General features: G+C 46.2%; 1 protein-coding gene across 2 annotated transcripts; it reads left to right on the top strand.

Annotated features, from left to right (window-relative positions):
• Positions 1 to 53: 53 nt before the first annotated feature.
• Positions 54 to 24,524, top strand: OSCP1 (organic solute carrier partner 1). 2 transcript variants are annotated; one of them, XM_036349518.1, is made up of 11 exons: positions 54 to 1,828; positions 7,162 to 7,191; positions 11,856 to 12,010; positions 14,073 to 14,240; positions 14,764 to 14,844; positions 19,639 to 19,742; positions 20,203 to 20,331; positions 21,253 to 21,322; positions 22,857 to 22,996; positions 23,925 to 23,988; positions 24,374 to 24,524. In XM_036349518.1, exons 1-11 carry the CDS (start codon positions 1,717 to 1,719, stop codon positions 24,488 to 24,490), a joined length of 1,170 nt encoding a protein of 389 aa, XP_036205411.1. In that variant the 5' UTR covers positions 54 to 1,716; the 3' UTR covers positions 24,491 to 24,524. The 2 variants fall into 2 exon arrangements, with proteins under 2 accessions (XP_036205411.1, XP_036205412.1); XM_036349519.1 differs by lacking the exon at positions 7,162 to 7,191.
• Positions 24,525 to 24,658: the final 134 nt, after the last annotated feature.

Below are 24,658 nucleotides of genomic sequence, written 5' to 3'. Positions count from 1 at the left end.
GTCTGAGGCAGAGTCCCTGCCCTCGCGCATCAGGCAGGACACACTCTCACAGCACCTCACACACGCACAACTCCGTCATCCAGGTGGTATTTCAGTGGAGGTGAGACCACAGCAGCAGAGGAAGCATGCTGGCTGGCTGCTGGGTGAGAAGGCCAGGGAAGTGTAGATGACTCTAGAAAGGTAGTTGGAGTGCCCTGAAGGCCATCTATCAAATAGCAGGAAGCCGCTGAAGATATGTCTTGTTGAAAGTGGTGTCTTCTGAAATTTAGCCTAGCAGCCAGTACGGCTGGAGGAGAGAAAGGAGCAGTAATATGGAGGACCTCAGCAATGCAGACAGAGTAAGAAATAGAGGAAAATAGAAATATTTTGGAGGAAAAAACAGAACTTGGTGACTGATAATAGGACCCAGGGCGACAGAGTTGGAAGCCTAGGCTCAGGTTTCAAGTCTGAGTGGCTGGAAGGAAAGATGATTAGTAGGTTTTACAAATATTGAAATTTTACAGAAATGATTGCTCATCAACTTAAAAATGTGCAGCAGATGAAGGAAAGGTGATCCTGGAAGGCAAGATGGGGGTGAAGGATGGGAAGCTGCTTAGCAGCTGGAAAGAGGGGCGCTTGGGGTCCCCAGCACAACCTCCAGGAGCGAGCAAACAGGGTTGGGATATAGGCCAGTGGGCTCCACTCCAAGTGGCATTAGGGAGGACATGCAAATAATTCAAGGACTTCTGGTCCTTGCCGCATCTAAGAAGAGTCGGTTACGTTAGTGCTTTAATGGCACTTGACATGATCTCACTGATTCTTCAGCAACCCGATGCGCTGGGTGTCCTTTCTAATTTAAGAAAAAGGAAGCTCCTTACTAAATGGTTAAAATAGACTTGCAGGCCAATCTTAAATAGGGTGGGAGGGGCTGAGGGTGGGGTGGGCAAAGAAGTTTTGATATAAACAAAACAAATGCACTTTGGGTGTGTTTTGGTATTTTTCTGGGGCTAGAGGGTGGGTTGGGATGTCCCTGTAGGTTAGGTCCAGAACGGGCTGTCTGTATATATATTGTAGTAATAGGCATGTTTGACTTGTGAAGGGACATTAGTAGCTGCTGCAGGTCCTGTTTGGAACCCCATGTACAGTTCCCAGTTTTTTGTGTCAGTGCGGGAGGCATTTGACTCTTGTGTTTGTATCTCCTTTTTATGATTGCTGTACTGACCCATGTCTTTTGGGGGAGGGGTGAAAAGAGATTTGAAATAAAACTGTTTAGAAATTACTTCCAAAAAGAAAAAGGAAGCTCCGCCTCTACACGGCTGTGCGGTCGCACCCTCGGCTCGGAGACTGCTCTAAAGATTCGCCTGGGTTGTCCTCGTTCTCGGGCACCTGCGCACGCGCCCGGGCTGGGTGAGGGTGTCACGTTTCTCGGCGCCAGCCCCTGTCGCCCACCAGCCGGGCCGGCCCTCGCCCCTCCGCGCAGCTTCCGAAAGTCAAAACCAGCGTTCCCGCCAGGGGCCCGCCTCCGGCCCGGACCAATCGGCCGCGTAGGTCTCGGGCACCAAGCCCAATAAGCGTACTCCCCCGGGCGCCTCCCAACAAGGGGCCTGCTGATTGGCTAGTTTTGCCGTCCGCTGCGTTGCCCTAGCAACCAGGTTACGAAGACGCGGTGGTTGGGCCTTCAAGTCTCCAGCGACCCAGCTTTGGGTCTCTTCGCCAGCTCTCCGCGCTTTCGGCATCATGTCGGTGCGGGCGCTACCGCTGCTCTTCTTGAACTTGGGCGGGGAGATGCTTTACATCCTGGACCAGCGGCTGCGGGCCCAGAACATCCCCGGAGACAAGGCCCGCAGAGGTGAGAGACGCCCGGCCTGCACAGCCAGCCCCCTTATAGACTGACCAACACCCCTGCACACTGCGCTCTTATAACCGGGGACTCTTCTCACGACGTCCACAGGCCCATCCAGTCAGGGCACCTCAGGAGCCAAATTCCCCAAAAGGTCTTTTCACAGCAGAGGGATTTAATACCCTCCTTGGATGTTATTACGGTACCTCATGCCCCCTCCCCCAATTCCCTCCTCCCCTAATTGGCGAAATGATTTCCCAATCTCTCTTGACAGCCAGTCCCTCCCAAATACCTGGTGTCATCCTCTTTGCTAGTCCAAGCATCCTCTTTCCCCGCATGGACAGGTTCTGACTCTCCATTCCTCTGTGTGGTGTCCTCCTTTTTAAACTGGAAGCCAATCTTACTAATTTCAGAAGCTATTCCTGGAAAGGTGAGGTCCTGAGATAACATAGATAAATTAGAAAACAAAAGAAAAGTATAATTCTTTCCCATCCCAATTGTTGGAAGAGAATATAATTGTGGAAATAATTATGTGTCTGCTTCTAAAATGTAAAATCTGTCTCCCATCTACACCCCGTCTAATCCCCAGAGAAAGGACCACCCAGAATTCTCTGCCATCCTTTCTCTCTCCCTCTTTTCCTCCCTCTCAAACAACAATTGCTTTCACCAACTTTCCTGGGATTACATATTATATTTCAAGGTAGAGGAAGAAAAGTTGATATAAAGGTAATTGACATGGTCACAATTAAAACATTTATTCCCTTCAATAGTATCTGTATGCTCAGTTGACGTTAAGCATACATATTCAGATATTCACCATTGGGTCTGTGCTATTGAGTCCAAGTCCATTCATAAAGAGAGAAAAAGAGCTCCCTATAGCACACCCCTCCATCCATCTCATACCCTGCTGCCAGCGCACTTTTTGACATGTAACTCTGTCCATAGTCCCTGCTACTTAAAACCCTTTGTCAGCTTTCCACTGCTGTCTGAGCAGAGGCCAAGTCCTTGTCAGGACACTTCAGGACCCTTCCTGATCTGATTTCTGTCCACCTCTGAAGTCCCACCTTCCACCACTGCCTGCCTGCCTCCTACTTTGTCTATTAATACCAAACTGCCTGTGGGTCTCCATTTAAAGCATGTTCATTCTTGTTTCCATGCTAGTAATCTCCAGTCTAACCCCATATCTCCCACTTCTGTGCTAGTAAGTCTCCTTTTGTCCTGCATTATTCTGCTTAAGATTCATTTCCTTTCCCACATGGGAAAGAGCCCGCACATACTCCCATAGCACCCATCCGTGTCCCTCTACCTTATCACTGACCATGTTACCCTGTATTGGTCCATGTGTGTGTCTCCCCCCACATGATTGTCTTATTCATCTTTGTACTCCAGCCCCTAGTATACCTAGACCAGAATAAATTGGTGCTCAGTAAATGTTGAACTGATTATTTAAATTCATTGTTTTTGTGTAACATTGCCACTTCTTCCTCTAGAACAGTGGTTCTCAACCTGTGGGTTGCAACCCCTTTGGGGGTCGAACAACCCTTTCACAGGGGTCGCCTAAGACCATCGGAAAACACATATATAATTACATATTGTTTTGTGATTGATCACTATGCTTTAATTATGTTCAATTTGTAACAATAAAAATACATCCCGCATATCAGATATTTACATTACGATTCATAACTAGCAAAATTACAGTTATGAAGTAGCAACGAAAATAATTTTATGGTTGGGGGTCACCACAACATAGGAACTGTATTAAAGGGTCGCGGCATTAGGAAGGTTGAGAACCACTGCTCTAGAAGGTTCCGTTTTCCTTGGCACCTATGTTGTGTGTGTTCATTTGGGTGAATGGCGTTACTGAGCTGGCAGTCAGCTCTTAGATGGGTAGTCTACATCTCGGAAGGCGGTGTAAATTAGCAATTAAGGGCATGCTCTCTAGCGTCATACAGATATGGATCCCAATTCCAGCTTTGCTATTTAACTAGTTGTACAACCTTAGAATGTAACCTCTATAAGCCTGTTTCTTTTTCCATAAAATGGGAATAATCATACATCCTATTAGCCAAGCCATAAGGATTGAATGAGATAATGTATGTATTCAATATATTTAGCATAAGAAGTAGCAGATGTTGTCTTTCAAGAGGAGGTCTGGACAAGACCTGTGAATACTGGGGGACTGGCTTCTTTGTCTTCAGGAGAGGTAGCCCTTAGGGGTTCGCTAGATATAGCTTTGGTCATTCACATTCACAGACTAATTCCTTCCACAGTTGGGATGAGTGTCAGATGGCACATGAGATGCTGAGTGGAGCCTGATCCAGCCCTTCTGCACTTTCACTGGAAGTAGTGCTTTTGATCAGTCTGGTTCAGTAATTGATTCTAAAAACTAGAGGACATAGCTTCTTCATGACAACAACAACAAACATTTATTAAGCACTTTCCAATGAAATGAGGACTTCCCTGAATCCCCACAACTATCCTATCATGTAGACCAGTGATGGCGAACCTTTTGAGCTCGGCGTGTCAGCGTTTTGAAAAACCCTAACTTAACTCTGGTGCCGTGTCACATATAGAAATTTTTTGATATTTGCAACCATAGTAAAACAAAGACTTATATTTTTGATATTTATTTTATATATTTAAATGCCATTTAACAAAGAAAAATCAACCAAAAAAATGAGTTCGCGTGTCACCTCTGACACGCGTGTCATAGGTTCGCCATCACTGATGTAGGTAATACTACTATCCCCATTTTACAGATGGGGAAACTAAGGCTAATTTGCCCAGGGTTACATAGCTGGTAAGAGGAGGAGTAAAGAATTTGAACCGAGACCATCGGGCTCTAGAGCTCATACTCTTAGGCACTGCACTACACTTCCATCTCTGATGGTTACTGTACCAGAATCGTTGTGGGGGTTGCAAGGTCAGGAGGAAAGGGAGAGGTTTTGGAGAAAAATATATCCAGTATACCAACTGATTTTTTAAAAGAAATGATAAAAAGTATCCTGGTTGGCTGATTGGGGACTTGTAGAAGATAGAGTGAAAAAGCAGGGTTGACAGTTTGGGATTCAAAGTTGAGCAACACTAATCTATGCCACTATAGAGATGGTGTAGCGACAGGAAGCAGGAGCTGCTGTGACAGATGCCTGTGCATGGAGACCTATAAAACACCCGACACAGTAAGCTAGTCTTCGTTGAAGCTTTGAATGGAAACCATGTTTCTTCTAGATGTTTCCATTATCTTACACAACTAAGTGGCGTCCTGGAGGCCATCCTGCTCCCACAGGGCCAGTGCAGATAGTGCAGTCCTCCCCCACCCCACCCCACCCCCCACCCCCACATCGCAGCCTCTGGCTTGGCATTCAACAGAAAGGAAGTGCTCTCTGTGGAGCAACTTCTGAGTGTTGCCTATTGAGAGTTGTCCCACATTTTAAGCAATAGTGAGAATAATAAAACCTGCCTTTGCCTCATTCCCATCCTCTTAAAAATACTCAGAAATAAGACCCTATTACATTTTGTTTACATTCTTCATTTTACAGAAGGGGAAACTGAGGCATGGAGCCATTCATTGATTTTTCCAATACGTGAAGATCACATATTGGATCCAAATGGTTGAGGTTCTATTTTTATTCTTCTAGTTCCAATGGAACAGGCAGCTCTGGATAGCCTTGGGCATGCCTCCCACTCAAGATATAACTAAAGTGGGATTGTCACAAGCAAGTCTTCTGGAGAAATGATGGAAAAAGAGGACATGATTTCACTTCCCCTGGATCTGCAAGTGGACAGGAGCCCGGAGCGCACAGCACTGCAGGGACCTCTGCCGGAGCTGAGCTTCATTGCCGTGGGAACGCCTCCTTCCCCTGGGCATGCACTTGCCAGCTTCATTTCGGCAGCAGCCGGAGTCCCTGTCCCTGGGAGTAGATGAGCCCCTTGCAGCACCGTTGTTCCCTAACACACCTTCACGAGGGTCGAAACTCCACCTTTCTGAATTCCCACCAGCCTCTTAGGCAAGACCACCTGTAACCTCAATGCCACGGCAAGATAGCAGATGTGGGCATTATGCTACCGCAGCTGGGATCTGCTTTAAGAAGGCCTGACTCTTGGTGCTGCTTCCCCAGTGTTTTCTCTCCAAACACCTATGATGGTGAATTTTCCCGGAGGAGACTGATCTTACAAAGGGAGCCCTTTGCAGCCAGTTAGGGCTCAGCATGCCCGTGCTTCCAGACTGGTCTCTTGGGAACTATTGTTATTGTGCATTGAAGACACATACATGTTTTTTTATTATAACTGCAGAAATTACCTTTGAAACAAGCTAGTGGCAGATGTTTTCAAGGGGGACCATTAGTTATGTTTTTTTAAATGTGGGTGTGTGTAGAATTCTGTTTATCTGGCAGTGGTTTTTCTATATTGAAATCTCCCCAAAATATAAAGCGGGGGAAAAGTCATCTTTCATTCTTTATGGGTAGTGCCTAGTGTCCTTCAGTAGAGAAAGAGGAACTAAAAGAGAAGCCAGCTAAGTGCTTGATATTTCGTATTTCATCCCCACAACCCTATGAGGTAGGTTCCGTGATGATCCCATTTTACAGATGAAGAAACTGACGTTAAACAAGTTGCTTGAAATTATATAGGTAGTAAATGATAGAGCCAGGTCTCAACCCATAAAGGTTCTTAGCTCGTACAGATTTCTCTAGACAAGTACATTTTCCCTTATTTGCATTCCTTTTGACGTCCCCTGATTGCTTTTGTCCTCAAGACTTTTCTTTATAGTGGCCCCATCATTACTCCCCTCTTTTTACCTGGAAGTCACACGTCTCTGTATAAAAAGTAAGTCAGAAACAAATAGACATTTTTTTCTTTTTAATTCATGTTTTCTAATTTGAGCAGTTCCGTCTGTGCTCTAGAAAGGGAAATCTTACTTTATAAAAAAATCAGGCTATACGTAAAGGAACTCCTTTGTCTACCTGTTCTTGGAATTACTCTTCCTCGTGGAAGTTAGTGTGTTTTGAAAGCCTTATTTTGAATAATATGTATTCTCGTGGCATTAGAGAGGATGACTTCTTGAGCCTTTCAAGACAAAGCCCAGGGTAGCTAGTCGATCTGAGTTTCCTCTCCTCCTAGGCCACTCTCTGTAAGTTCGAGCCTCTACGGCTTTTTTGGAACGTCTTTATCCATCATCCCTTTAAAAGTTTCACATGGAAGGTAGAGTATTCACATTAGACATTGATGCAAACATGACAACGTTTCATAGACCAGATAAATCATTGGTATTTTTAAAGCCTCCTTGAAAATGATGTTTTCGCTTCATGAACTGGTGTTTTCTTTTTGTATGCTTCGTGTAGATGAATGGACAGAGGTGGACAGAAAACGAGGTATGCTATCTCTGGGTTGCATGTATTCAGTCTGCATCCACAGTTCAGCCAGTCCTCTATCAATTGGGTTTAAAGTGGGACCACTCTAAATATCTATATCATAAAAGGCCTGTGGCCGTCACGCCATAACGGCGTCACGACCAAACTAGCAAACCGTCTGGATCAGGGCGTGGGGAGTGGTGCTGGCAGGCCAACCTCATGGCCCTCCCCGCTGCCAGCCTGTCCCTGATGGGACTCTCCCACCCACATCAAGAGCAGGGTGGCTGGCCAAACACCCCCTCTCTTCCCCCCAGCCAGCCCCGCCCCCAATCAGCCCTCCCCACCATGATAGGCCTGCAGACCCTCCCCTGGCTAGCCTCCCCTGATCACACCCCACCACCCCAATAGGGGGCGGGGCTGACCAGCCAACCTCCTGCAGCTCCTCCCCCTGGCCGGCCATGCCCCGATGGCCCCCACCACCCTGATGGGCCTGCAGCCCCTCCCCCTGGCCGGCCCCGCCCCCTGTGGGCCCCCACCACCCCGATCAGGGGCAAGGCCAGCCAGCCCACCTCCCACAGCCCCTCCCCATGGCCAGCCCCGCCCCCAATCGGCTCCCCAACCCCAATCGGGGGTGGGGCCCACCGGCCAATCACCCATGGCCCCTTCCCCCAGCCAGCCCGGCCCTGATCACCCAATCAGGGTGGGCTGGCTGGCCAACCTCCCGTCAGGCCCAGCCTCGATCCTCCCCATTGGAGCTGGGCCAGCTGGACCCCACCCGTGCACAAATTTGTGCACTGGGCCTCTAGTTTTAAAGAAAATAGTCATGAGTTTCTCTTTAGCTAAGACATTGGTTATACTATATTTGAACCTCTTGTGTAAAAACAGCATGTAAGATAAAAACCAAGCAAACTTAGGCACAAGGCCATATTGCACCTGAGGTACTTTTCTCTCTCTTCATCTTCTAAGCTTGTGGGGACCACTGGGGCAGTAGTTACACTTCTCGGCAGGTTGTCCTGTAGTGTAGTCCTTAAAGCAATTCTGTGATAGTATCATGTTACCAAAGAATTGTGGTTCAACATGAGTGGCCTTCCTTGAACCATTCTCCTTAGCACACAGAGATATCTGTTGAGCAACTGAGGAAAATGGAAGCATGTGGCTGCATGGCTGCCAGGGTTGCGGGCAGGAGGCATGATATCATGCATGCAGTATGGCCCTATCATGCCAGATCTTCAGTTTCTCCTTCACCTACAACCAGCAGCAAACCTGAAAAAGTTGCCAGTTCCTCAGAGCAAAGCCTTAGCCTTTCTCCTCTTTAAGTGTCATGAGTAGCTCTCATCATTCTGCATTTGGGTGCAATTTATGCATGTCATCAGCCATCGTCCTCAGTATTTTAAATGCTCTCACCACACCAAGTATGCTGAGGAGATAACATCAAAGATTTAAGAGGAAGGGAAGTTGAATCAAACAGCCCCATTCTAATTTCAACTCCAGCACTAGCTGCGTGACCTTGGACTTAACCTCTCTATAAGACTCAGTTTTCCTCCTTGATAGAATAAGGATAATAATCCGGAGTTGTCTTGGGGAGGTTAAATGAGATAATGCATGGAAGGTTCTAAGCCCGGTGCCTGGAACATGGTAAGAGTTTGAAGCATTGTAACCATCCAAAAGTAATAGCTTCTCTCTTTTACCCTAGGTTCCAAATTGCATGTTCCCATAAACAACAGAGGTTTCAATTAACAGGGGTGTATTAAATACTCAGTGGCTTTCATCAGGCCAGGCTCAAAGAAAAGCCCAATAGGGGTGCTTGATATGCTTTTATTATATTTCACAACCATCTTTGGCCACTTCTCTTGAGCAGTTTCTTGCCCACCCCTTGATGTGTGGCAGAATTTCAGATGAGAAGTGTGGGTTTTGAGGGCTTTTTGTATACATAACTCAGGGGTCCTCAAACTACGGCCCGCGGGCCACATGCGGCCCGCTGAAAACATTTATCCGGCCCGCCGGGTGTTTTTGCCGCCGCTGTGTGCATAGGAAGTTGTTCATAGTTTTTTTTTAAACTATAGTCCGGCCCAACAAAGGTCTGAGGGACAGTGAATTGGCCCCCTGTTTAAAAAGTTTGAGGACCCCTGACATAACTGAATCACTGGAGTCAATGTTAACTTAAGCATTCCAAAATAATGAGCAAAAACGAACTTCATAATCTGACCTCAGGATGCACCTGTGAAGTCACTTCACTTCCTGGCATTAGTCTTTTCCTGATGGAGCCTGGCACCTAGAACATTCCTGCCTCATGTGACTGCTAAACACTCACTGAAATAGACTGACAGGTGTGGTCAGACCCATTTCTCAGGTTTCACTGAAATAGGACCAGGACTGGTTCTCCAGGTGAAGGACACCATGTCCTTCCTCTTTGCGCCCTGGTGTTTATCTCAGTGTCTGGGACGTAGTAGGCCTGCCTCATCCAAGTGCGAGGTGAAATGTTGTGAGATGAAGGCTTGTTCCCCATATTCTTTTGTGGCCCCCACATTCTTTCCAAAGAATTCTATGGGGGGGGGGGGACCCTGGGTTCTGGGGCTTAACCATAGAACTGCCCTTTTCTCCTTGGGGACATTTGTGGTCACTGCTCTGCCCACAGGGAGAGGGCCTGCTGTGCTCTCTCTCCAACCAGTGAACTTCCTGGGCATTCCTGTGCGAACAGCCGTGGTGACATACAGCTTATTCCCTTCCCAGGGGGAAAGACCTCGTTTTGCTTTTTACTTTGCTAGAGTGGCCAGCAATCTCCTCGCGACTTTCTTTCTTCTAGCACTGACTTATTCGGGGGGAAGCTGTTTTCCTGGATCCTGCTAAGAGCTGAAAGACAGAAACGCGCAGCACCGAGGCGGATGGCAGCGCTCTGTAGCACTAACACTGTCAGAGCGGGTGTGATTCTTTGAGTTCTTCCTCTTTGGACCTCCTCCCTGGCCTACAGAAACCTGTGGAAAGTTCAGACTCTCTCCTTTGAGGCCTTAGGTGTGGGTTTTCAATTGCACCTGTTTCCTTGCCAATTCTGTGTTTCATATAGGCTGCAGGAAGGAAAAGGTTAGGAAATCCAGTTACCGCAGTCCTTGCTTGTTTAGGTCAAAGGTAAAAGGCTATGCATGAGGCAAGTCCGGGAGAGTTATGTCTCCAAGCTGTCCGCACTGGGGACAGGTTAGCGTGCATTAAGGGCAAGCTGTGGTGGGTTGGAATGGTAGGATGTGAAGGATGCCCTGCTTTGGAATGGAGTTGGTTCTTCCTCACAAATAGGAAGGAGTCCAGCATAAAGTCCAAGGGCAAGTGTGAGTTCAGCGTCAGTAAGAAGTGTTAGTTCTTCTGTGTCAAGGTCCTTTTCCCCTCTCCCCTTCCTCCTCTCTCTGTAGTTCTTCCATTAAGATTTAAATACATATAGAATTGTATACCCGAAACCTATATAATGTTATCAACCGATGTTACCCCAATAAATTCAAAAATAAAAAAATAAAGATTTAAATACAACCAGCCCTGAGCTTCCCCTGCCCACCCCCAAAAAATGCTCTTGGACCTGCTTAAAAATGCCAGCCTGGGCCTTCAGGGTACTCCGATCAATTACTTAAAGGTAGAGAGGGGGCCTGAAGTCTCGACCTCAATGCTCACCTTGCCTTCACTCTCTTAGATTTTTGGCCACAGCCAATGCCTGGTGTGTCCTTTTGTGGCAAAAGAAAGAGGCATTTGTATCTTTCAGCAACAATCACTCGTGATTAATAATTGATTTTGTATAATTATTTTAAGTAGCCAGTTTTCTTTCAAATTTTAATTACTATGAATGTATATTTTTTAGGCAAGACTATACATGGTTTAATTAAGAATAATCTGTGTTCATCCATCCTTGTTTCTATTTCTTGTACCAGAGGGTTTTCCTAGCCCTCAACTAATGATATTAGAGTAGCAAAAATGTCTTAATGAATGAGTGAATGAAGAACTAGATTTATAGACACTTTGGTTTGCACACATCTTAGGACCTTTTATTCTCACTAGATGAAAGTTTTCCATTTGAGCAATAGTCTGAGACATAGCACTACAGTGTAATATCAACATTATAAATCAAATGTAAAAATTAAGACATTCTAAAATGGTACTGATCTGAAGTACATGTCTTGTAGAAACATTAGAAACATTTTAATTTCTAACCAGTGGGTAGACTTGTCAATTTCCATAAAATATTTTACCAAAAATAGTCAACTTACTATTATTGGTCCCATTTTTATAAAATGTAATTTTAAGTAAAATGTTATAGATTTGCTAAACAAACAACAAGAGTGATGCTGTTTCTCATGTTAAGGAAGAGATCTAATCTAAAATGTTTATAGGAACATTTTTTAAAGAAAGAAGAAACATTTCTGCTATCACCAAGTGAGAGAAGTATGTAAAAGTGATTTGTAACCTCTCATGACACATTTGTACATTGTCACATGTATGTTAGCCCTGAGATGGCCTCATCGGGCACTCTGGACCCCGCCTTCTATTGGAACATCTGTGCGGTTTCTCCCCAGGGAGCAGCTCTCACCAAGCACATCAGCATCCCACTCTGCGTAGGCTGGCTCCTCCATCACATTTGTACAGAAAGCATCTCCTGAATTAAGCTTCCTCCAGTACCCTGCTTAGCTGTATATTCTCTCTTGTCTCTACAGTTCTTCATGACATCATCTTAACCATGTTCAATAAAAGCTTTATAGAGGAATTGTTAAAACCCCAAGAGCTCTACTCCAAGAAGGCCCTCAGGACCATCTATGACCGCCTGGCTCATGCCTCCATCATGAAACTGAACCAGGCAAGCATGGATAAGGTGAGCAAACAGTTGCCTCTAGCCTCTTGATTGCATGTCATGTATCTTTGGTGGATGATTATAGACTGGAATCAAATGAGATGATGTAAGCAATGATGCCTTGTAAAAAAAATGGCCTTGTAAATATTATTGTTGAGTTTCGGAGTTGGAAAGGACCTCAGACAACATCCACACCAGTCCCTCTATTGTTTATGTCACTCCACCTGCCCAAAGAGAGTGCTGGTCTTCATGCCCATATTTATGAACACCTTAGCCCAACCCTAAAGACTTTAAATCTGCTTCATTCTTGAATCTCAGCTCTGACAACCAGGAAGTTTTTGAAGCAAATTCAAAACTGCTCAGTCTTTACTTATAACAGGGACATATATATCTTTTGGGGGAACAAATTATTAGGGCACTCTGATTTTTTTAAGTTAAGTCCATACATTTTTAAAATGTGTTTTTATTGATTTGAGAGAGAGACAAACATCAATGTGAGAGTGAAACATCAATTGGCTGTCTCCCGCACAAACCCCAGCCTGGGATTGAGCCAAGCCTGTATAGATTGGGGTTGGCAACCTGGGCATGTGCCCTGACCAGGAATTGAACCAGCAATCTTTTGATGCATGGACGACGCTCCAACTGACTGAGCCACCCAGCCAGGACAAAAATCCTTTATTCGTTAATGTCTTTTCCACAGCTAGTTTTGTAATATCTTTTTGCCATTTTTAAATTAAGGTATAACTTATATGACATATAATTCACCCTTTCATAGTGTACAATTCAGTGGTTTTTAGTATACTCATAATGTTGTATAACCATCACCACTATCTAATTAGAGAACATTTCCATTAGTCAGTAGTAATGTCCTTTGTTTCATTTCTGATTTTAGTAATTTTAGTTTTCTCTCTTATTTTCTTGGTAAGCCTAAGTAAATAATTGTCAATTATCTAGCTAAAGGTTTGTTGGTCTTTTCAAAGAACCAACTTTTGGTTTCATTGATTCTTATCTACTGTTTTTCAACTCTTCATTTCATTGATTTCGGCTTCAAACATTCTTTTCCTTCCTTCTCCTTGGTTTGAATTTAGTTTGACCTTCTTTTTCTAGTTTCTTAAGGTGAAAGGCTAGGTGTTGATTGGGGAAGTGCAGGCATCCACTGCTGTAAATTTCCCTCTGAGCACTTCTTTAGCTGCATTTGAGACTGTTTTGTGTTGTTTTTTTTAAATATATTTTTACTGATTTTAGAGAGGAAGGGAGAGGGAGAGAGAGATAGAAACATCAACGATTAGAGAGAATCATTGATTTGCTGCTTCCTGCATGCCCCCCACTGGGGATCAAACCCGCAACCAGGGCATGTGCCCTGACCGGGAATCAAACCCGGGACCCTTCAGTGTGCAGGCTGACTCTCTGTCCACTGAGCCATACCAGCTAGGGCTTGAGACTATTTTTTATGGATGCGAAAACTCAGGCTCAGAGAGATGAGAAGACTTCACCAGGCCCATTCACCTAGTCAGTGGCAATGGAGGGCTTATTTTAGGGATTTTGCTCTCCAACTCCAGCACCCAGTCTAGGGCCCCCCAACTGCCAATATTGTTTCAAACATGTTCCATCAGCAATAAGCTGACCAGAAATCCTGGTTTGCCCAGGAATGTCCTGGTCTAACCCTGTTGTTCTGGCTTAATTATTATATCACCCCCTTTTACTCTCAAAAGTATCTTGGTTTGCTCAGCTGGTGTGGCTCAGTTGGTTGAGCGTCATCCCATACAATAAGAGGTCACCAGTTCGATTCCCAGGTTGCAGGCTCGATCCCCAGTATGGGATATGCAGGAGGCAGCCAGCCGATAATTCTCTCTCATCGATGTTTCTGTCTCTCTCGCTCCCTCTCACTTCCTCTCTCTATAAAGTTAATAAAAACATACATATTTTTTAAAGTATCTTGGTTTGAGGGATAACTGATATAGTCACTGAGCTGTATAATATACCCAGTACTGGTTTTCAGTAAACACTTGACTGCTTCATTGTGTGGAGGTTCTAACATCTGCTTTTATGATCCTATTTATTTTGTCTGCGTATGGGTTGGCAGCTCTATGACCTGATGACTATGGCTTTGAAATATCAAGTACTGCTGTGTCCCCGTCCCAAGGATGTGCTGCTGGTCACTTTCAACCATTTAGATACCATCAAGGGATTAATCCAAGACAACCCAGCCCTCCTGCATCTAGTGGATGAGACTCTCCGGCAGCTGATTGAAGTAAGACACCATCAGTTTATCACCTCTCAGCCCCATACTTGCTCTCATTCCTCTGTTAGGAATGGAAAGATTCTATGGCAGAGAGAACAGGATGAAGAATGGCAAAACCTGCCACTTCCCTGAAAACCCTAAAAGTCTCCAAGTATCCATTTTGGTCATACAAGAGGCATTATCATCTTAGGACCTCTTAACTGTTGCCTTCGAAATTGGGAAAGCAATGATCCAGAGCCTGGCATTTTCTCCTAACTTTTCGGAAAGGGGTTGGTGGTGGATGTTCTGCTAAATCTTGGGGAACAGCTTCTCTGGGTCTGTGGGGGACAGGAGAGGTGTTGTGCCCTGCTTGGTGTAGCGTGCTGGGGTCCGTGAGGGGGCAGTGCTGGCTCTCCTGCTGCCCTTCTCACCCCAGCAGCCGAGTCCTCCCCTTGCTATGGCTCCCATCCCTGAGCACCCACCTACCCTACCTGTCTGCACTTCTCACCTCACTTCTGAAAGTGAATTGCTTCTTGCTGCTTTGCCTCTGCAGGTATACGGGGGCCTCTCCGCGGGGGAGTTCCAGCTCATCCGGCAGACGCTCCTCACCTTCTTCCAGGACCTGCACATCCGGGTGAGTGGTGGCAGGCCCAGGAGCACCCTGCCACTGCTGTCCTAGGGAAATGGGGTGCCACGCAGTCACGCAGACAAGGGCTGAGCTTGCCCAGTTAGTGGTGTCCTCATTGTTTGGCTCCATAAATGATCAACTTTTTTTTTTTAATCTTTTTTAAAAAATATAATTTTTTATTGTTGAAAGTATTACATATGTCTCCTCCCCTCCCCCCCCCCCCCATTGACTCCCTCCAGCCCATCCCCACCCCAGGACCTCACCCTCACGCCCATTGTCTGTGTCCATGGGCCATGCATATATGCATACAAGGACCTTGGTTGATTACCTCCCACCCTCCCCGCCTTCCCTCCGACATTCCGCACTCTGTTCCATGTTTTGAGTCTCTGGATCCACTCCATTCATCAGTTTATTTTGTTACTTAGATTCCACATATGCGTGAGATTATGTGATACTTGTCTTTCTCTGACTGACTTATTTCACTTAGCACGGTGGCTCGCGAGCCACATGCGGCTTTTGGGCCCCTTGAGTGTGGCTCTTCCACAAAATACCACGTGCGGGTGCACGTACTATGCGATTGAAACTTCGTGGCCCATGCGCAGAAGTCAGTTTTCGGCCTGGGCGAGTCTATTTTGAAGAAGTACTATTGGTATTTGTATCTGTTGACTAATGAGTTTGCCGACCACTGACTTAGCACGATACTCTCCAGGTCCCTCCATGCTACCTCAAATGATCAGCTTTCTGATAGAAAATCTCAGCAGTTTTTAAATGGACCAAAGGAGACAGAGAGACTGCCTCCTCCCGTTACCTGTGCTCCTTGGTGTCTTCCCTTCTCCAGAGGACGTGCTCTCAGGGCCACCAGCCTGATCTGAATCGCACAGCCTCCCCCCGACCTCTCATCTCGGGGACTCTCCAGTCCCTGAGGCTGTGCGAGGCTGCCCTCCTCCAGGAAGCTCTCGCCTTCCCTGGTGGCGGGCACCACGCCATCCTGGCCTTCCCTGACCCTTCCCCTCTCTGCGCCTCACCCCTTCCTCTCCCTCTTCCTGTCTCCAAACCTTCTCCCCTCCACCCTCACCCTGCTCCTTAGGAATCGCGTCCCTCCCCACTTTCCAGCCCTTTCACCCGGAGTCTAACCTCCACCCCACCCTTGCCCTAGCCCTGCCGTCGAGACCAGCATCTCCACCTGAAACTCCCCACAAGGATGCCCACCCGTGCCTACAATTTCGTGTCTGTACCTAAACTCGCGTCCATGGACTGGGAAAGACAAACAGATTTCAACTCTGAGGCCAATTTTATTATTAATCCTCATGAAAAATTATATTTGCTACGGGTGGAGCAATAATAGCATCCATATAAATTAAGATCTCTAATAGTCATTGATTAAAATAAAAATATGAAAGTACAAATATGATTAAGTTTTGCATTGCTTTAAACTATTGAAAACTCTGCATCATGTTATCAAGACTGTGCATGCTTGGGTGTTATTTTATGAGTTGTAGTAACATAGCAGCCATAATGACTTCTCGAGTCTGACAAGATCAAATTAATTATAATGAAAAGACATTCCTAATAATAAGTCTATAACAAAATGATTAAAATATATTAAACCACAAAATATATTAAGCTTTACTTGCTAAAATGGGCACGCAGTAAAACATCAGAACATTCATTAAGAGAAATAGGACTTCCACCTCCTGGCAGAATTCAGCCACTGATTTGTAGCATTTGGCTGGTTTTCCAAGTCTGAATGGTATTGGGCTCAGCTGCAATTTGTGATTGCCTATGCCCTATACAGATTGTCTGTTTTCAGCCGTCTTGATAGTTTTTAGATTTGCTAGCAAAACCAACCAGCTAAACAAAGAAAACACAGCCCTGACTAACATTTCCTTGTTCATTGTTTAACCCAAACTCCTCATCTGATAACCAAAGCTTTCTGCAATATCACAAATCACTGGAGTGCTCTGATGTGGCTCAGGCCCTGCCCTGCTCTGCTCTCGGGCCTGGCCAGAGACCACTTCCATCTGGAATCCTGAGCAACCCCTCTCAGCCCTCCAGAACTCCTCCAAGGCTGCCTCCTACAGGGTGTGCCCTGCAGGTCCCCCACCCTCTCCCGCTCTCATTCCCATTCACACATCCTTCCACCGTGCACTTTCCTTGTGTTCTTTCCATTGCTTCCGTTGTTGGAAAATATCATCGCCTCGTCCTGGAATGTTCCTTATACCTCCACTCCACTATCCACTCCTCTTGGAAATGTTTCATGCCTGGAAAACCAGTCTAACAAATATTTCCTAAGTGCCTACTCTATGCCAGCACTGTTTTCAGTGTTGGAGATAAGTGAGCAAGGAGGCCTTAAGGGGGTTCTCTGCTGCAGGAAGAGACGGAGAGGACAAGTCAATAATATTCTGGTTCTGACCACTTCTAGGAAGACGGCAACACAGGGTAAAGTTATAGAGGGCAACTGGGATGGGATGTCGATCAGGCCAGCACCGTCCAGTAGAGCTTTCTGTTGTGACGGAAAAGTCCTATATCCCTGTTTTAATTGAGACTGTGACTAACAACAGAGATCTCAGGAAAGGGCATGTAAATGGAAGTGACAGCAAGCACGAAGGCCCACGGATGGGAAAAAGCATGAAGTGTTCCTTGGACAAGGAGAAAGCCAATCTGAACGAACCATGTCGAGGCCGGAATGATGGTCCAGGTTTACAGCCTGTGCAGCATGGGCACTGGCTAATCATAGCAGGTGCCAGTTATACACAAGCTGGTCCCTACAGCTGACTTACCTTTAGACCCCAGTAAGGAGTTTATTCTAAGAGTGAAGAAAAGATTTGAAGCATTTTAGGGTGATCTGATTCGTGTTCTGGAAGATGAGCTATATGAGATCAGGGCAGAGGTAAGACAGCAGTTGGAAAACTGTTGCGGAAATTAGGTAAAAAACGAAAGTTCTTGGATTGGGTGCTACCAGTTAAGACAGTGAGACATGTTCACATTCAGGATATACCTTCAGAGCAAGATGAAGAAGACTTACTAAGAGATCAGATGTGTATAGGGGGGATAAATTGTGATAGAGACTTGATTTGGAGTGGTGAACACACAATGCAGTGTAGAGATGATATGTAGTAAAATTGTGCACCTGAAACCTGTATAATTTTGTTAACCAATGCCACCCCAATAAATTCAATAAAGGCTGAGAGAGAGAGGAATGAGAGGAAAAAGAATAAAGAACGAATACTAAGTTTTTGTCCTAAGCAACTGTGGTGCCCGTTAGGCATCCAAGTAGCAACATCAAATAGGCAGTTGGTTATGCTGCAAGCAGTTGAGTATGGCTGGAGCATGCGGTTCACGGAGGAGCATGGCTGTGATCGGGGGCCGACTGGAAGGTGTATAACTTACCAAAAACCCGGAGCCGGGGAGTGGCCCAGCTGAGATGTACCCTAGGCAGCCCACCGTCAGAGCCTAAACTGGCAGCTTACAAATTCTTGTCACTTTGCATTTTCACTGCCTGGCATACAACATCCTTGATGATATTATAAATATAAAGGACTTATTTCACACATAAGGAAGCTAAGATCCAACAAAACTGCTACAGTGTTTATGGGATTTAGTCTGACCAAGACCTCAATACAGAGTGCACAAACCCAGGAGTAGACATAAGCATATATGGTGTTTTCAGGCACATAAAGGACCTTCAAACCATTGCCGGCTGGATTCTCCCTCTCCAGCCTCTTGTCACCAATCCTGCCCGGGCTAAGAGTTTGTGCTCCAGAGTCAGATACACAAGGGCCGGCTTGCATCCTCCGCTCTGCCCCTGTGAGCTGGCTGGCCTTGAGTGAGTGTCTTAATCTCTGAGCTGCCAATGCCTCACCTGTGAAGTGGAGATAGAGAGGTTCTTACAGCACTGTCGGGTTATCGCCTTTCTGAGAACAGACTTTATGGAAAGGTAACCGGGAACCAAGGAATGGGTGTGGCATTTGGAGTCAGCCTTGGTTTCGAATCCTTGCCCTGTCTCTTACTGTTCTCTTTGGGCAAGTCACTTTACTCTGTGACCTCGGCTTTCTCATCTTTAAAAAGGGGGTAAGCCAGACTAGACTGTGTGGCTCAGTGGTTGAGCGTTGGCCCATGCACCAAGAGGTCACTGGTCCGACTCCCAGTCAGGGCACATGCCCAGGTTGTGGGTTGTGGGTTGTGAGTTGTGGGCTCGATCCCCAGGGGGGTGGGGGTGTAAGAGGCAGCCGATCAGTGTTTCTCTCTCATTGATGTTTCTATGTCTCTCTACCTCTCCCTTCTCTCTCTAAAAATCAACGGAAGCATATTTTTTTTAATATATTTTATTGATTTTTTACAGAGAGGAAGGGAGAGAGATAGAGAGTTAGAAACATCGATGAGAGAGAAACATCGATCAGCTGCCTCTTGCACATCTCCTACTGGGGATATGCCCGCAACCCAGGTACATGCCCTTGACCGGAATCGAACCTGGGACCTTTCAGTCCGCAGGCCGACGTTCTATCCACTGAGCCAAACCGGTTTCGGCGGAAGCATATTTTAAAATAATAATTGCTAAAAAGGGAGGGAGGGAGTAATGCACCTCACCTAGATTTTCTGTGAGGCTCAAAAGGAGTTTTGTTCATAAAAAAAAAAAAAACCACTGTAACTCTGCAGATGTTAGCTATGGTGAGTTTTCCTCTTATTGTTATAACCCACTAGGTAACATTCCCAACCCACTGCAGCTTTCCATCCTCACAGTGCTCACGTCTATGAAAATCTACCAGGAAAAATGATAATAAGTGTTTGGTTTTTTTTCAGGTGTCCCTATTTCTAAAGGACAAAGTTCAGAATTCCAATGGTCGCTTTGTGTTGCCAGTGTCTGGGCCTGTTCCCTGGGGAATTGAAGTTCCTGGACTCATCAGGTGAATTCTCAACAATAATTGTCAGGCCAGGGTTTGGGGTTCCGGGAAGCCAGTATGTGGGCCTCCACCCAGAATGCAGCTCAGTGGGCCCTTCCTTTCCTCAGTAAAGCACAGGAGTTAGGAGGTCAGGCGCTAGTCCCAGCACTGCCACGTGGCAGACACTCACGGCAAACCACCCCATCCTCCAGCATTCATTTCCTCATCTATTAAATGGGCTCATCATTTGTCTTCCCAGACCTGAGGATGAATAAGATAATGATGCTCTCAAATGCTTACATAGCACCTGGCACATAACATGCACTCAATAAATATTATTGCATCAATATTATTACCACAAACAGCACCTTTATCTTGAAAGGGCACATGAATTCCTTTTTGTCTCACAGTACAAAGAATAAAGACGCCTCCAGGACTACCCAGGCTTGGAGAACGTTCCATCATGTCATACTTTGTATTGCAGAATGTTCGACAACAAAGGCGAAGAAGTGAGGAGGGTGGAATTCCCGCACGGTGGAAACTATGTCACTGCGCCAAAGGAAGGTTCTTTTGAAGTTTATGGAGATCGAGTCCTGAAACTAGGAACTAATATGTAAGCAAATCCTCCCTCCCTGAGTGAGTTCGAGTCCAAGGGAGTCACCTCGTGTAGAAAGCCAGCTTGACTTCGACCCTGAAATCCTGCTGACACCTGCAGTGGTTTCCCCTCAGACACAGTGCATGCCGCGCCCCCCACCTCCACAGGGCGCCTAAGATTTCCAGACATCAGGTCACTCATAGGTTTAAAAGATAAATAATTTTAAGCCCTAGCTGGTTTGGCTCAGTGGATAGAGCATCAGCCTGGGGACTGAAGGGTCCCAGGTTTGATTCTGGTCAAGGGCACATGCCCAGGTTGCGTATTCAATCCCCAATAGGGGGCATGCAGAAGGCAGCTGATCAATGATTCTCATCAGTGATGTTTCTCTCTCCCTCTCTCGTTCTCTCTCTCTCCCCTTTCCTCTCTGAAATCAATAAAAAATATATTTTTTAAAAAGATAAATAATTTTAAGTGGCCCTGGAGATTCAGAAAGGCGAGGTGCTTCCACACAGCTTCCCAGGTATTTTTCTTTGGGGAAAAAGTAAAATTTGAGCAGTTGACAAACACTTACTTGTATGTTTAAGTCCCAGCACCTTTCTGGATGCTTTTAAACATCTCAAAACAAAAGCCGCGAGCTAGCCCAGCTGGCGTGGCTCAGTGATTCAGCATCCACTTAGGAACCAGGAGGGCACAGTTTGATTCCCGGTCAGGGCACACGCCTGGGTTGCTGGTTCAATCCCCAGTGTGTGGCGTGCAGGAGGCAGCCGATCAATGATTCTCTCTCATCATGGATGTTTCTATCTCTCTCCCTTCCTCTCTGAAATCAATAAAAATGTTATTTAAAAAAAAAAAAAAAAGCCATGAGCTATACTTAGGTGTTAGAAGGAAGTCAGTTTAAAGGGTTAAACAACGTTTTCACAGTTTTCTGTTGACAACCAGGTACAGTGTGAACCGGCCTGTGGAAACCCATACATCTGGAACATCAAAGAACTTATCTTCACAGGCACAGGTGAGCCTCTGCCTCCTGTATTTATCTTCTGAGCTTACTTCTAGATACAAAAGTCCAGATGGGGAGAAGGGTGGGAACTCTGGATTTCAAAGCTAGCCAACATTTCCCTCATTGTTCGCAATCTTCTCGATGCAGCCTTATAAGTACACAGGTTTTTCATTGTAGTTTCCCATGGAGACCTCCAGTGATCTGACTAATTAGGTAATTTTAGGCTTGGTTCAATCACCATAATTAAGTGGGAACCACACAGCAGGACATGTGAAATTAGCACCAAACCAGTGCCATCAGTTCCGGGGCCGCTGACCTCAGCACCTTATCATTAAAACGTCCCTTTTCAGTGCTCCCCTTATTGCGATAGCTAAGCTCAACATGGGGTTTTAGGTTCTCTGGATTCCATCTATACAGACTCTCACTGAACTAAGTGCCAGCTAGCCACAGGACAACTCATGGAATATTCCATTACTCAGAAAACATTCGTTGAACTGCTTCTACGGGCTGGGTACCCAGGGACACAAAGCTGGCTTAGATGGGTCTCATCCTGAAGGGGCTTCTATAGTTGGGAAGACAGCGATAGAACAAACAACTTTCACACAGGGGAGGTTCTGAACGAAGTGCCCTGTGTTCTGTCCAGTGGGCTGGGAGCAGGGGGCTGAGTCAGGAAAGCTGTTCAGGGGGTGACATTCAAGTGGAGCTCTGGAGAGGATAAGGTACTCAGCAGCCGGAAGGAGAAATGGGGGTGCAGACCCAGGTGACAGTTTGGGCAAAGGCGCCAAGGGGCAGGAGAGCATAGTGTTTGGGGGAGCAGGGAGGCAGCACCTCTCCCCCATGACTCGGTCACAGCCTAATTGAGGCAGGTGGCCAGAGGTTCGGCTGTACAGGGACACCCACCCGTTCGGGGCCTGAGTAGGAAGGAGCGTAAACAATTTGGACTTTGCCCTTTAGGCAGGAGACGGAGGGGTTTATTTCCCGCAAGGAAGAGGTGAGAAGAGAACTGTGTTTTAGATAACTGGCGGCAGAGTGACCGAAGAGGCCAAGCAGGGGAAGGCCGGGTTAGAGAGCCATGTTAGAAGGGGAAGGTGGAAGTGGGCAAGACTGAGCGAGGGAATGGACGCAGGGTGTGTTCACCATGGTCACCACCAGAGGGCAGTGTGGTAGCTCCTACGCAGTGAGTGCCCTGGCAGCGGGAGCCCTCAGTGTGAGGGCACCAAGCTGCCTGAAGAGGAAGCAGTGTTCTTCAAGGAGGGAGGTAGTTGAGGACAATGGGTCCCTGGGGCCTTCCACTCGTCCTGAAAGTGTGAAGGTCTCTGGTTTGCTGCCCTGCTAGAGTCCCTCTGCTTCTGACGCAGATTGTTTCTCTGTTGGTTAAGCCTGTTTAAGCCTGTTTTCTATGCTTTATTTGGACCCAGTTCTTCCCAGTAATAATTTAAATAGTTATTGCTTTGCCTGGGTTTATAATACCACCCTGGGTCTCTGGGTCTCAGCAGGAAACATGATCACTTTCATGTGGCTAAAAATCATGACATTTTTTCTGCAGCAAAGCATTGCTCCAAACCCTCTTGCTAAAGAAGAGCTGAATTTCTTGGCCAAGCTGATGGGAGGAATGGAGATTAAGAAAACCAGTGGCCCTGAGCCAGGATTCCGGTTGAATCTCTTTACCACCGACGAAGAGGAAGAGTATGTTTTAAATCTGTCTCTTTAAAGACCTATAGAAAAATCCTGAGTGTGCTAAGCCAAAAAGGTGACCACCATAACCAGCGACACTTATAAATACAAGTGTAAAGACCACAAATGACTGCCAGCCAATTCAATAACCTGGTTAAGAAGAGTCCCCCAGTGTGAAACAGCCTGAACTCGCTGGATTTGTTCACAGCACAGCTGAACAAGAAGTATTAGAAGTCAAGATAATCAAATCAAGGAACATCTGTTTAGAAGCCAGAGGAGGGAGGTCAAAGAATGATATCTTTGAGATTAGATAGCCTCCCCAAAACCAGTAGCAGTAGTAACTGACTGAGATTTATAGTGCTTTACAGTTTACAGAGCACTTTTGCATTCATTATCTCATGTGATCCTCCTCAGAACCAAATATTTGGGGGTGGGGGTGCCTTCTATTTCCCTATCCATTGAACTGCCTTCTTTTGTTCATGTCTGTGTGGCAGGTACTATGGTAAGTGCTGGGAACACAAAGATGGAGCGTGTGACCGAGGGCCTGCCCTCGGGAGCTCCCCGCGTAGCAGGAAAATGAATGTGTACATAGGTCATGTCAGTGCCAGGTCATAAATGTGCTAATGGAGGACACAGTGGTTACTTGCACTGGCAGATTGAAAGAGTTGGCATCTGAGCTGGGTCTTGGAATGTGCCAAGCAGAGGAAGGGGGAAGCATTCTTGGCAGAGTTTAGTATGTGCAAAGGCACAGAGACATAAAAGAATGTGACTTTCTGGAGTGCGGGGGGCATTGGTTGGGCATGTAGGAAACAAAGTTGAAGGGAAATGGCAGGAGATGAGGCAGAAAAGAAATAGGTTGCCCAATTATTAAGTGCCAGTTTGTCATGCTGGCAGGGAGAGAACTCTAACCTTTGACCTATTTCTCTACCATCTCATGCAGACAAGCAGCGCTAACCAGGCCAGAAGAGTTATCCCATGAAGTTGTCAACATACAAGCTACTCAGGTGTGTCCAGGGGACTCCATGTCAAATCTTATTCCCCTCCTCATCCTGTAATAACTTTGACCTTCCAAGGCCATACTTTCTCTCTGATCCAGCGGTTCTCAACCTGTGGGTCATGACCCCTTTGGTGATCGAACGACCCTTTCACAGGGGTCGCCTAAAACCATCCTGCATATCAGATATTTACATTACGATTCATAACAGTAGCAACATTACAGTTATGAAGTAGCAACGAAAATAATTTTATGGTTGGGTCACAACATGAGGAGCTGTATTTAAAGGGCCAGAAGGTTGAGAACCACCGCTCTAATCAGTATGATGAGCTGAAATGCATCACAGTGGTGGGATAAAAATGAAATACCAAGTGCATGTCTCGTTTCTCGAACAGGACCAGCAAAGGAACCAAGAGCTGGCTCGGATCATGGGGGAGTTCGAGGTCATGGACCAGCCAAGGTGGAGTGCCAGCAAGGGGGATGATTTGCTGGCCATGATGGACGAGTTATAGCTGTGCGGACCAGGCACACCCCTCCGCTGTGGGAGAGGCTGCCTGACGCGGACCCTGGGGGATGCAGAAGGATGCCGCTCGTTCTCTGCTGAGTGAAGAAGCATTACCTCTTGTTCCCGTTCGTGTTGGGACGGACTGCTCCAGTCTCTCAGGAAGCACACTCCCGGA

Source organism: Myotis myotis, unplaced genomic scaffold, assembly GCF_014108235.1.
Source record: "Myotis myotis isolate mMyoMyo1 unplaced genomic scaffold, mMyoMyo1.p scaffold_m19_p_2, whole genome shotgun sequence".
In the NCBI taxonomy this organism is placed as follows: Eukaryota; Metazoa; Chordata; class Mammalia; order Chiroptera; family Vespertilionidae; genus Myotis; species Myotis myotis.
The sequence above is the reverse complement of the archived record's forward strand: the minus strand, read 5'-3'. Positions and strand labels throughout refer to the sequence as shown.

Coding starts and splice junctions, on each gene's coding strand:
- OSCP1 (XM_036349518.1), top strand. CDS start 1,717: ATGTCGGTGCGGGCGCTACCGCTGCTCTTCTTGAACTTGGGCGGGGAG. Junction 1,829..7,161: donor CGGAGACAAGGCCCGCAGAG/GTGAGAGACGCC, acceptor TGCTTCGTGTAG/ATGAATGGACAGAGGTGGAC. Junction 22,997..23,924: donor ACCACCGACGAAGAGGAAGA/GTATGTTTTAAA, acceptor CATCTCATGCAG/ACAAGCAGCGCTAACCAGGC.